Source organism: Moschus berezovskii, chromosome 24 (assembly GCF_049115385.1).
Source record: "Moschus berezovskii isolate FMDL1 chromosome 24, NW_MosBer_1.0, whole genome shotgun sequence".
Classification (NCBI taxonomy): domain Eukaryota; kingdom Metazoa; phylum Chordata; class Mammalia; order Artiodactyla; family Moschidae; genus Moschus; species Moschus berezovskii.
Window position 1 is genome coordinate 49,791,315 of NC_142483.1, and position 13,334 is coordinate 49,804,648.

General features: G+C 37.9%; 1 protein-coding gene across 5 annotated transcripts in view; it reads right to left on the bottom strand.

The window, feature by feature from the left end:
• OXSR1 (oxidative stress responsive kinase 1) overlaps nt 1–13,334 on the bottom strand; it is an 88,383-nt gene that overhangs the window by 21,825 nt on the left and 53,224 nt on the right. For all 5 annotated transcript variants that reach the window (XM_055414626.2, XM_055414625.2, XM_055414627.2 and 2 more), the window contains 4 exons: nt 9,308–9,417; nt 6,456–6,557; nt 3,592–3,725; nt 391–439 (listed from right to left, as the gene is read on the bottom strand). In XM_055414626.2, the coding sequence (XP_055270601.2) occupies nt 391–439; nt 3,592–3,725; nt 6,456–6,557; nt 9,308–9,417 (395 nt within the window). The remainder of the gene's footprint in view (nt 1–390; nt 440–3,591; nt 3,726–6,455; nt 6,558–9,307; nt 9,418–13,334) is intronic.

Here is a 13,334-nt window from a genome sequence, read left to right on the forward strand (position 1 = left end):
ACATACATCCTTTGGGGTTGTGGTCTCACGTTTCCCAACTACAATAACATCCTATTTATCCCATATCTTTGGGAAATGAGATGTTTACTAATTCAGTAGTAAACCCTGAAATGAGAGTTCAGTATATTTCACAGAATTTTCCACAGATTTTATTTATAGTGGTAATATTCATTTTTCCTATTTTAAGTTTTGCCTGACCCTTAATTTACAGAAAAATATATTTATCTAAATATGAAAGACTGTCTAAATAATGGCCCCAGCAATTATCTGACCTACCATCATTCTTCCAGAAATAATCATCTGAAGGTAATGCAACCTCTGAACAGGAACCTAATGTAGGTGTTTGAGGAGGATCATCTGAATACATGAAACCAAGTTAGAATGTCCTACCTTGGCTTTTTGGAAAAACTTGTGCCTTAACAGTTCTGCTGCTGTTGGTCTAAAACCAGAAAAGAAAGTTTTTATAGTTAATTGAAGTGGAATGTGGGTTTTCATCTTCAAAAATGAAAACACGGTTTCTTGAGCATCAAGATAAAAACTCAGTGTACTCCACTGTCCTGAACCTGCTAAAAACCAAAAAGGAAAAGCTCAGTACAAGGCACTAAATAGAATTTAAAAACTCAAATAGAAATTTTCTGGTAACAATTATTGTAGGCTCTTACAAAAATTCATTAGTGAAATGTTTCTTTTAGAAGCATGATTTCTTAATGGCTTTCAATATACTTGCTATTTAATATTATTTCCCAAGAAGTTGGCTTTATCTACTTTAAAGAAGCAAAAAATATATATTTAAACTGACAAATCAAGAACTGTGCTTCTTGCCACATAATCACCTGCAAGTCTTCAACTTAGGTAATTACATATTCTTAAAAAATAATTTCACAATTTCCTTTAAAAAACGGAAGATTCTAAGAGTAATGTATAGTCTCCAAATTTAATCTAAACTTAGTTTTTAACTGTGCACAGTCTTACTTCATTTGAGTAAAGGCATTGTTGTCAACTTCACAAACTAGCATGAGAATAAAGAATAAACAATGCTACACTTAAGAAATTGGACGTGACTGACGCCACACACCTACCATGTAACACTGAACAAGCCACTTCTCTAAGGTTCAGTATTACCTGGCTAAATCCCTAAAAGCAGTGGTTCTTAAACACTGCTGTGTATTATAATATCTAGGAGTTAAAAAAAATCCTTTCGACTAAAGCGATGAGGGTCATGATCTAGCTGTGTAAGAACAGGGCAGCAGGCAGCCTAGGTCTTGCATTGCCCTCCTGGGATACAGCTGGCATACCAGATGGGAACCGTCACACAAGAGAGAAAGAAATTATCTCACAAATACAAAAAATCCCAAGCTGTTCCCTTAGGTTACAGCAGAATCCGTGGGGGCAAACCTGGGTGCAGTTTTAAAACTCTCCAGGTGATACCAAAATGCACTCAAGCTTGAGAACCAGGGCCTCAGAGGATTCTCATAGAAATCAAAAGACAGAATAAATGTGGAAGTGCTATGCAAACTCAAAGTAGACGTTACCATTCCTACTTTTTCATTCAGTCACAATTTCAGTATGTTTAACAGTTTGTACAACACTGTTTCTTATGATTTGTTCCTTTCTTATGGGCTCATTTCCTTCTCTCTAAAATACACTTCAGAGAACTTCTTTAAGTGATAAAACATGACTGGAAAACTCAATTTTTGACTGAAAATTATTGCATGCTTACTGGTGAATGAGTCTGACTAGATCTAAAGAATCAGAGAATTCTGGGTTAACGTTACTTTCTCTCAGCATTGCTCCACTGCAGTGTGGCCTGAACTGCTGTTATCGGGCAGTGGTCTGTCCACCTGCCTGCTGCTCCTCAGTTAGGTGATCTGTCCTCTCAGGCTGCATTTAAGGCCTTCTCTCTATATTTGTGGCCAGTAGTTTCATGGCAATGCATACAAGTGGAAAAAGAGGGGCACTGCTTGGAATCTAGGACAATAATTCCTTAGCCTGAAAATACAGATATTTCATCAACTCAGAAAATTCTTGGCCATTATTTCTTCGAAAGTTGCTTCCAGTTCATAGTGTGGTGTTTCACTGTGTTTTGTAATTCTGGATTGTGATCTCTTCAGTGCAAGAATTGCAGGGACCTCGGTTTTGGAAGTAGTCTAACAGTGCAGTTTCTGATTGCTTCTGCCAGAAACAAAACTGGCTTAGTAATAACTGTTTTACTTTCTAATCCTGTGGGTTCCTGGATAATATGGGTATAAATTCAGACTGTAAACCTGCAGAGTGTCCAAGTCAGAGGGCTTGATTATTCAGCAAAGATTTCTGTTGTGTTTCTGTGATGACAGATTTTCTGTTGTTGTTGTTCTTTGATCTATCCTTTCACTCAGGATGCAGACTTACGAATGTTCTAGCTTTAAGCAGAAATCCTAGTTCAAAATCTCCATATGGGTGGGCCCTATATCTCATTGGTAGTCCCCACTTGGAAGTTAAAAATCCATACCAGTAGGTTATTATAATGAATAGTGTCGTACTGAAGGCAGCCACAGGATTAGTTTATAATAGTTCTTGAATTTATGGCTTCCTTATTAATTCTGGCATCTGAAGACCTCCCTTTATTACAAGCTCATCTCTATTCTAGATTTATCCAGAATTTCTAGGTGTTTGAAACAGATTTCTGTTATTTCAGTCAACTAATTTGGCAGAAGCAAAAGTGTTCCCTATGTTTTAATACCAGTGTATTAAGAAAGAGCAAAAAAGTTCTAAAACCACAGGTTTGAACTTTGTTGCCTATTTTTCTTACCCTTTCCAATATTTCCAACAGTAAATTTTGAAGCCCATTAAATATACTAAAGACATGATCAAGGAAGTCAATTCAAACCTTTTAGTTTTTTTGAGCTTTAGAAAAATCAAAATTAAAAATCTTTTAGTGCTACAAAACTGAGTGGTCTCTATACCACGTGAAACAGAAAAATATGATAGAGAACAGGGCCCAAGGTTAGGAATTAGGAGTTCTGACTGACCTCAAAGACAAAAGATTATATGCAATAACCTTTAACTTCTATGCTTTTGTTTAATTCATAGATACACACATCAGATGTTCATGTTTCTTTAACTCACCTGCCATTCAATCTTTCTAGTGTTAACAATAAGCTCTTTGATTTTTTGGTCTACTTAACTAAAATATCTTACCAATAAGGAAGAAAATATGACCAATGGACATTAAATATAGTATTTGCTATTTCTCCTGTTAATAAAATCGTAAAGAGTATTAAGATACTGGTTTACTTATAACTCTTAAATGCAAAATAAAAATAAGCCCTCCCACTAACTTTGCAGCTCATTAACAAATACATTTATAACTCTAAGAAATTAACCAAGAAATAGCTTAACTATTTAGGGTACACTGTATACTAAAAAGAAGGGACAAAGTATATAATTCACTCATTTTCAATTTAGTATAATGGTCAGTATATATTTTTTCTAATGTTTAAGTTCAGTTCTTTTGAATTCTCTGCACATGTATGAATGTATGCATGTGATTCTTAGCCTTCCCCAATGGTTTATATATTAGATGAAGAGGATAAGTTTTATCTCATATTTTACCTTTTTTCTGGATCTTTTTGAAGGCACAATGAAATCATTTTTCTAAATGATTTTCCGTATTTTTTCAGCATTTCTTTATCTTGAACACCAGTTTCCAAAGAGGGAGGATCATTCTGCAGTGTCAGCATTAAAACCTGTGAGAATTTTCAACATGATGTAAACTTCTGAAGATTCAGTAATGAAATACTATGGCCACAATTTTTCAATATAGACAACCTCCAAACATCCGAGCAGATTTTGTTATCTGAAAGTTCACGTCTAGATCAGTTGTTTGGAAACTAGAGCTATTTAGGTGTTTTCCAGATAAATAACATCCTATAGACAGTTGGCTTCCCAGGCAATGTGCCTGCAAAGGCTCAACTGTATCAGCACTGTATTGTATGTCCTTTAGTTGAAATCTTTCCTTCACGTCTTCTGTCCGATTCTTACACCAGCAAACTTAAAAAAAAAAACAAACCACGGCAAAATTAAAGAGTGTGACCTTGCTAACTTTACCTATTCATAGCTCTATTTCAACTTGACCCCTTGTAACCTGGCCTTCTCTTCCCAGAACTCCTCAAAAACTTAGATCACAGAAATCACTGATGATGTACTAGTTAACAAAGCTATAACCTTTTTAGTTTGCATTCTTCCTACTTTCCCTGCAGCAATAGTCCATCCTGAATCTCTTCCTTCTTTGACTTACATGGCAACACACTATCTTGATGCATAGAGACATAAGTAACAAAGGTCCTATTAATATGATGCAATTTGGGGTGATTTTCTATACTGCTTGACTTTTCAATAAAAGCATAACCCATTTTTCTAAGCACAAAGTCAAAACCAAAATTAAAAGGGGATTACTAAGGTTGCAAGTATTTTTCATTTTGAGCAAAAAGGTTAACATGTGTATGTCTGGCTACAACTTCAGGAGTCACTGCCTACAATAATATAAAGTAAACCTCATCTTTTTCCCTGACCTTTCAAAAATAAGCCATTTCTTGGGCCTCAAGATAGCCTCCCACCTTACAGTTATAAAGAGTAATCCTTTTCAAAATCTTGTGAATATTCATTTACACCTAGCAGTCTTGACCTTTAAGAAAAAACCAAGGCCTTAAAGTATCACTAACCTTTCATCCATCAAACATACAGGTTAAAAAATATATACACATATTTTGAGTATGGACATACAGAGAGGTTTCTCATACTATCCTTACTGATTTTGTCTCTCTCTACGTATTTAGTGCCTTAAAGGGGACAGAGTAACATTTTAAAGGTTCGATCCAACCAGTCCATTCTAAAGGAGATCAATCCTGGGTGTTCACTGGAAGGACTGATCCTAAAGCTGAAACTCCAATACTTTGGCCACCTCATGTGACGAGTTTCACTGGAAAAGAGTCTGATGCTGGGAAGGATTGGGGGCAGGAGGAGAAGGGGACGACAGAGAATGAGATGGCTGGATGGCATCACCAACTCGATGGACATGAGTTTGGGTGAACTCCGGGAGCTGGTGATGGACAGGGAGGCCTGGTGTGCTGCGATTCATGGGGTCGCGAAGAGTCGGACACAACTGAGCGACTGAACTGAACTGAAAGTGCTCCAAGAACATAGATAGATACATGAATACCACTATGACAAAAATTCACAATGGTGCTCACCATTTTAAACAATCATAAGGCATTTTGTAAAGCGGGCAAGGAAAACTATAAACAACGGCCAAAGCTACAAATAGACAAATAGAATTCATGTGCATATTCTCACTTAGGGGTCACACAGATGAAAATGGTTACCAACAGTATTGGCAGGACCATCTTCAAACACAAAAAACTCATTTATTACTAATGTTGGTACATTAGGATTAACAACTAAATTTTGGATAACTACTCCCTCAGGATGGGGGCTTCCCAGGTGGCGCTAGTGGTAAAGAACCTGCCAATGAAGGAGACGCGAGACACAGGTTCAATCCCTGGGTCAGAAAGATCCCATGGAGTAGGAAATGGCAACCCGCTCTAGTATTCTTGCCTGGATAATCCTACAGACAGAGGAGCCTAGTGTGCTACAGTCCATAGGGTCATAAAGAGTTGGACACGACTGAGCCACTGAACGCACGCATGCGCACACGCACACACGCGCGCGCACACACACTTCTTCAGGATGTAACAGGTCTTTAAATAAAAGATGCTTAATGTCTTACCACAAAGCAAACTTCTATTCAGTAACAAAGAAAATAATACATATATGTGGCACATGAACAATTTGCATGGATCTAACATATAAAAAGCACTTAAAAACAGTGGCTGACACAGATGAGTGTTCAGTGAATGTTAGCAATAATTACTGTTGACATGGAACTCTTTCAACAACCTTAAGAGGTAGAAATGATCATCATCCCCACTGAGGCTGCTCTACACAGGTGACTGTGGGGAACACACACTAAAACGAGACAGATTAGATCCGAACATCAAACTAGTTACACAGTCAGGAGATGGTAGGTTATCAAATAAGGTCAGCTATAGTGTAAAGCTACCCAGTGTTACATACCAAATATCTAAAAGAGATTCTAACGGCTAAAGAAGTTAGAAGGAATGCAGGGCAGAATACGATAAGAATGTCAAATGATCTCACAAACACAAGAGCTCCAACTGTGTATGTTATTTACATGCAAATGGAAGACAAAATGCTAATATGAATGGCTGAGTTAGTGTAAATGAGAACAATTACTATTCTTATAAACTCTTATATTCATATAGTGCTTTTTAATATAAAAATACTTGTTCATATACTAATAAATTTACATAATTCTTAAAAAAGAATGTCAAATGAGGTAAGCCTCTGAAAGAGAACTGAGCCATGAGCTGGGATAGTATTATGAATGTAAGCCTTACCTTCATTGGCGGATACTTATGATAAGGAGCTGCCCCTGTGGCCAGTTCAATGGCTGTGATCCCAAAACTCCAGATGTCAGCTTTGAAATCATAACCACGAACCTGTACAGAACAGAGAGATGTACAAGATTACTTTTACCACCCAGAAGCACTTTCAAGATAGCTTCTAAAATGTTATCAAGAACCACAGACTTTAAGTCGACAAAATATAATCTAAAGTAGGCAAAAGCTAATTTTACTTGGTAAGAGGAAAAAAGAAAAAAGTGAATGACCATCAATGGGGAAAACACTACCATCAATAGGGAAATGGTTAAGTATTGTATATTCATTTAGAGAAACATTATACTTTCAACTAAAAGTAATATTAATGAATCCTACATGAAAATATGGAAAACCACTTTATGATAAAATATGAGAAAGCACTTAAGAAAGATTACAAAATTCTTCAAAAGTTTTGATACTATTACAAATAGGTATACAATCTATTAAAGAAAAAACTAGAAGGACCTAGAACAAAAATAAAAGTTTGGCAGGCTTTTGTTTTCCAAATTTCCTATATTATAATATTATTTTATCACCTTAATTTTTGGAGTGAAAAAAAGTACAAGGGTAAGAATATTTTTAAAGTTGCTAGTGTGAATATGTTGCCAAATTTCTCTCCTTTATACTGTCACCAGCATGCTATAAAATTAAATATTTTAATTTTCTATCCTAAGCAATATAGGAGGAGAAACAGGATTTGGAAGTGTATGATTTGAAACCTAAAATTAAAGCTCCATATTACATACCGCCTCAACATGGGGTAAATAGAAGGACCTGTAATGACCTAAGTGAAAGTTCCCTACTCCACTGTCCTCCCAAGGAGAATGTGCCCTAGGCCCCAAGCCCTGCTTATCAAATGATCAGGTGCAGTTCCTGTTTATTCCTGAGTAGTAGATTTCTGTTCCCTGCCAGCCCTCAGAAAACAAGCCAATCACACCTTCACAAGGAAACCAAAGGGCACATCACTTTCTTGATACTACAAAGCCTGTCTCCTGTAGCAACTGTTCATTCCCTTCCTAAATGCAAACCCAAAAGGCAAGCAGCATCCTCTGCCTCCAGATATGTGTACAAGCAAATAATAAATTGCGGCCAATCTCATCAGACCCAGTGTCAGGTACCTGCGTGTTCAGCCATCTCCATAACCCTAGTGTGGGAAGTCCTGACCCACACTAGAGTCAACACAGGCATTGTGACAGAGCGAAAGTAGACTCAGTTCTACATGGAGTCTGACATAAGATATTTATGCAAAATACCCATAGGGAGTTGGGATACCTACCTAATTTTAAAAAACAAGGCTCAACTGGATATAATTCATAAATAACGAACAACGAACAGGTGGGAAGTAAGACAGAAAGAGCAAGTATTGTAGTCAGAGATGAGGTGCTGGGAAGCAGTGTTGCTTAGCAGTAGAAAGAAAGCCAGAGAGAAGTCAGAGAAATGGCCTAATAAGTAGGAGAAAGAGGAAGCTAAAGATGCGAGTAAAGGGCATGCCAGTCAGAATAGCTGCTATCCAAAAGTCTACAAACAATAAATGCTGGAGAGGGTGTGGAGAGAAGGGAACCCTCTTACACTGTTGGTGGGAATGCAAACTAGTACAGCCACTATGGAGAACAGTGTGGAGATTCCTTAAAAAACTGGAAACAGAACTGCCATATGATCCAGCAATCCCACTGCTGGGCACACACACTGAGGAAACCAGAATTGAAAGAGACACGTGTACCCACAATGTTCATCGCAGCAGTTTAGCATAGCCAGGACATGGAAGCAACCTAGATGTCCATCAGCAGATGAATGGATAAGAATGGTGTGGTACATATACACAATGGAGTATTACTCAGCCATTAAAAAGAATGCATTTGAATCAGTTCTAATGAGGTGGATGAAACTGGAGCCTATTATACAGAGTGAAGTAAGTCAGAAAGAAAAACACCAATACAGTATATTAATGCATATATATGGAATTTAGAAAGATGGTAACAATGACCCTATATGCGAGACAGCAAAAGAGACACAAAGAACATACTTTTGGACTCTGTGGGAAAAGGCGAGGGTGGGATGATTTGAGAGAATAGCACTGAAACATGTATATTATCATATGTGAAACAGATCGCCAGTACAGGTTCGATGCATGAGGCAGAGTGCTCAGGGCTGGTGCACTGGGAGGACCCTGAGGGCTGGGATGGGGAGGGAGGTGGGAGGGGGTTCAGGATGGGGAACACATGTACACCTGGGGCAGATTCATGTCAATGTATGGCAAAAACCACCACAATACTGTAAAGTAATTAGCCTCCAATTAAAATAAATAAATAAAAGTTTTTTAAAAAGATGCGAGTAAAGGGGAAAAGGTCAACAATTTCAAATACCACAAAGAGAATAAAACAAGGAGCAAAATATGAGCACTGGATTCTAGAATTAGCAGTTTCCTTCCATAAGGTGATGGGATGAGTGATATAAACTGCAGTCTGTTTGACACAACCAGGAAATAGGGATGTGGGGAAAACTAGTCCTTCAAGAGCCACGTGTAAAAAGATCAGGTCATTTAACTTGTACGAAGGATATTGCCATTAAATCAGTCTTGATTATACTATTCCTTAGGTTGCCTTTGTATAAATCTTGAGATTAATATGTCCTTTGCTAACTTCTAGAGTTGGGGGGTTGTTTATTTTTAAGCATGAAGCCAAGTCTTAAACAGGAACAGAGGCATGTTTCCCAAAACTAACCTAGGAGACCACTTGAAAGCGAACACTGCTCAATTTTTTTAATTTTGTAAAAAAACTCAAATCACTGTAAAAAGACAAAAAACCCAGTACCTGTTCCATAACTTCAGGCGCCATCCAGCACGGGGTTCCAACAAAGGTTTTTCTCACTTTATTTCGAGTAATGTCACCACCAGTTGCTAAAAAAGCACTAACTCCAAAGTCTAAAACAGAATATAACAGCAAGGGATTAAAAGTACTGTAACTAACGTAAATACATAGGAAAATAATGTAGTTACGGTCCTACATACACAGTATGACCTTTTCTCGTCTTTCTGCTGAACTTCTTGACTAAACTAACAGATAGCGTAATGGGTTCCTCATTCTATTCCTCTCCACCTCCACACACCATCTCCTTAGATTCTCCTCCTTGCTCCAATCCATTCTTTTCCTCTTCCCAAACTGAAACTCCATGTCCATTAAACAACAGCTCTCATTTCCCCTTCTCCTCAGCCCTGGCAACAACCATTCTACTTTGTGTCTCTGTAATTTTGACTACTCTAAGCATTTCATATTAATGGAACCATACAGTAGTTATCTTTTTATAATGGAGTTATTTCACTTATCTCAAGATCTTCATTCATGTTGTAGCATGTGTCAGAATTTCCTTCCTTTGGAGGCTGAATAATATTTTATTGTATGTGCATACCACATTTTGTGTATACAGTCATCCACTGATGGACACTTAAGTTGCTTCCCTATTTTAGCCATTGTCAGTAATGCTGCTATGAAAATGGGTGTACAGATAGCTGTTTCAAATCCTGTTTTAGGTTCTTTGGGGTTATATATTCAGAAGTGGAATTACTAGATTATACAGAATTTTTATTTTTAATTGATTTAAGGAATTGCCATACTGTCTTCCACAAGAACTTTACCATTTTATGTCCCTACCAATAGTGAACAAGGATTCTGATTTCTCCACATCCTTGCTATTTTGTATTTTTTTGATAAATAGCCACCCTAATGGGTGTGTTATTATCTCCTAGTTTTGACTTGTATTTTTTCCCTGATGATTAGTGATACTGAGCATCTTTGCATGTGCTTTCTGAACATCTGCATATCTTCTTTGGAGAAATGTCTATTCAAATCCATTTTAAAACTGATTTTGTTGTTGCTGTTGAATTCGAGGAGTTCTCTGTATATTCTGGATATTATAAGTCTTTTGTCAGATAAATGACTTGCACATATTTTCTCCCATTCTGTGGGTTGCCTTCTTCCTCTGTGGATAGTGTCTTTAAGTGCACAAATTTTTAAAATTTTCATGAAATCCAATCTATTCTTTTGTCTTCTGTTGCCTGTGCCTTTGGTGTCATATCTAAGAAATCACTACCAAATCCAATGTCATGAAACATGTGCCCTGTTTCCTTTTAAGAGTTGTATTGTTTTAGGTCTTTATATTAGAGTCCATTTTCAGTTAATTTTTTTTTAATTTATTTTTTTTATTTTATAATATTATATTGGTTGGTTTTGCCATACATTGACATGAATTCGCCCCAGGTGTACATGAGTTCCCCCTCCTGAATACTGTGTTAGGTAAGGGTCCAAATTCATTCTTTTGCATTGGGATATTTAGTTTTCCCTGAACCATGTGTTGAAAAGACTCCTTTCCCCAGTGAATGGCCTTGATACCCTGTCAAAAATCATTTGATCATATTGTACGAGGGTTTACTTTTGGGCTTTCTATTCTATTCCACTGGTCTTTATGCCAATTTTTATACCAACAACATACTGTTCCTATTACTATTGTTTTGCAATAAGTTTTGAAAACAGGAAGTGTGAATCCTCCTATTTTGTTCATTTTTTAAAAGGCTGTTTTGGCTACTTGAGGTTCCTTAAGCTTCCATATATGCATTTTGGGATTTTTTTCTATTTCTGCCAAAAAAACACACAACTTACTGGGATTTTATACAGGCATTGCACTGAATCTGTAGATTACTTTGGGTAGTACTAACTTTTATAAACAATGATAAGTCTTCCAATCCATGAACAGGGGGGATGTGTTTCCATTTATTTACATCCTCTTTAATTTCTTTCAGCAATGTTTCAGTTTTCATTGTACAAGTATTTCACCTCCTTGGTTAACTTCTAAGTATTTTAATTATTTTTTATGCTACTTGTATACAGAATTGTTTGTAATATTTTTCTCAGGTTGTTCATTGTTAGTGTAGAAAATACAACTGATTTTTAAGTGCTGACTTTTTATCCTACTTTGCAAAGTTCATTTATTAGTTCAAGCAGTTTTTTTTTAATGTAATGTTATGCTTAGGATTTTCTGCATGTAAGATCACAGAATCTGCAGAGATAAATTTACTTTTTTTCTTTTCAGTCTGAATGTCTTTTATTATTTTTCTTGCTCAATTGTTCAATTTAGAACTTCCAGTAGTACTATGCTGAACAGAACTAACACATTCTTCCCGTGTTCCTGAACTCAGAGGAAGAGCTTTCAAGTCTTTCATCACTGAGTATGATATTCATGGTAGGTTCTTCATATGTAGCTTTTACTATGCTGAGGAAGTTTCCTTCTGTTCCTACTTTGCTGCATGTTTCTATTATGAAGGAGTGTTGTGGTGTGGTTTAAGTCCTGCCTGACCCTTGCAACCCCATGGACTGTAGCCTGCCAGGCTTCTCTGTCCATAGGATTCTTCAGGCAGGAATACTGGAGCAGGTTGCCATTTCCTTCTCCAGGGGATCTTCCAGACCCAGGAATCAAACCTGGGTCTGCTACACTGCAGGCGGATTCTTTACCAACTGACTACAAGGGAAGCCCATGAAAGGGTGTTAAATTTTCTCAGATGTTTGTTCTGCACTGAGATGGTCAGTGGACCTGGCCAAATGCAGCAAACCGGATCCAGAGGCTGGCCCTGTCCTGGGAGCGCAGCCCTCCCTGGCTCCCCGACTACAGACAGACAGAACAGCAGTTCTGGAAGGCCACCCAAAGATTTTGTACTTGGCTCCAAAAACTAACATCCGGGAGAGCATGCGCCGATGCCAGGCCTGCTCTTGCCGCCACCAGGGGGCAGCACGGAAGGTGGAAGCACCTGATTTCCTCTGCGGGGGACGGAATCAAGATTCTGCCCAGGCTGAAGGTTCCTACCCTTTTATTTTCCCAGCCAGAGAGGACTTTATGGGTATTGCATCTCAGCCAACTCCTCGCTGCACTTGGAATTTTCTTGAGATGTAATCGCTTCTCACTCTGCATTTTGGACCATAAAGCTGGCAGTGAAAGTCTTTCTCTGAACCATTTGACTGGTTTCTTCCACAAACCTGCATGCCTCCTGATTTTTCATGGCTTTCCTCCAGACTTTTTAGGAATCTGACACCTGCATTTGGGATAGGGGTCAGGTTGCTTAGGAGGAAAAAAGTGAGCTAAGGAGAGGGTAATGTAGACTTTACTTAGGAAAAATATACAAATTAGGTTATTTTACACAATTACGGTTTATTATGGGAGAAGGCAATGGCAACCCACTCCAGTACTCTTGCCTGGAAAATCCCACTGACGGAGGAGCCTGGTAGGCTGCAGTCCATGGGGTCGCTAGGAGTCGGACACGATTGAGCGACTTCACTTTCACACATTGGAGAAGGAAATGGCAACCCACGCCAGTGTTCTTGCCTGGAGAATCCCAGGGACGGGGAAGCCTGGTGGGCTGCCGTCTATGGGGTCGCACAGAGTCGTACACGACTCAAGTGACTTAGCAGCAGAGATGGTCATGCGGGTTTTCTTTGTCTCTCTGTTCTGGTAATCTCATGTGTATCACTGTTTCACATGTTGAACCACTCTTGCATTCCAAAGAAATCCTACTTGGTCATGGTGTATCATCCATTTAATATGCTACTGAAGTTGATTTGCTACTAGTATTTTGCTGAAAATATTTACATCAATGTTTATAACAGATACTGGTCCATAGTATTCTTTTCTTGGGTTAGTATCTCTGCCTGACTTTGGGAATAGGGTAATTTTGGACTCAATAAAATGAGTTAGAAAGTGTTTCTTCCTTTTCAAATTTTTGGAAAACTTTGAGGAAGGCTGTTATTAGTTCTTTAAATGTCTGACAGAATTTACCAGTTAAACTACTGAGTCCAG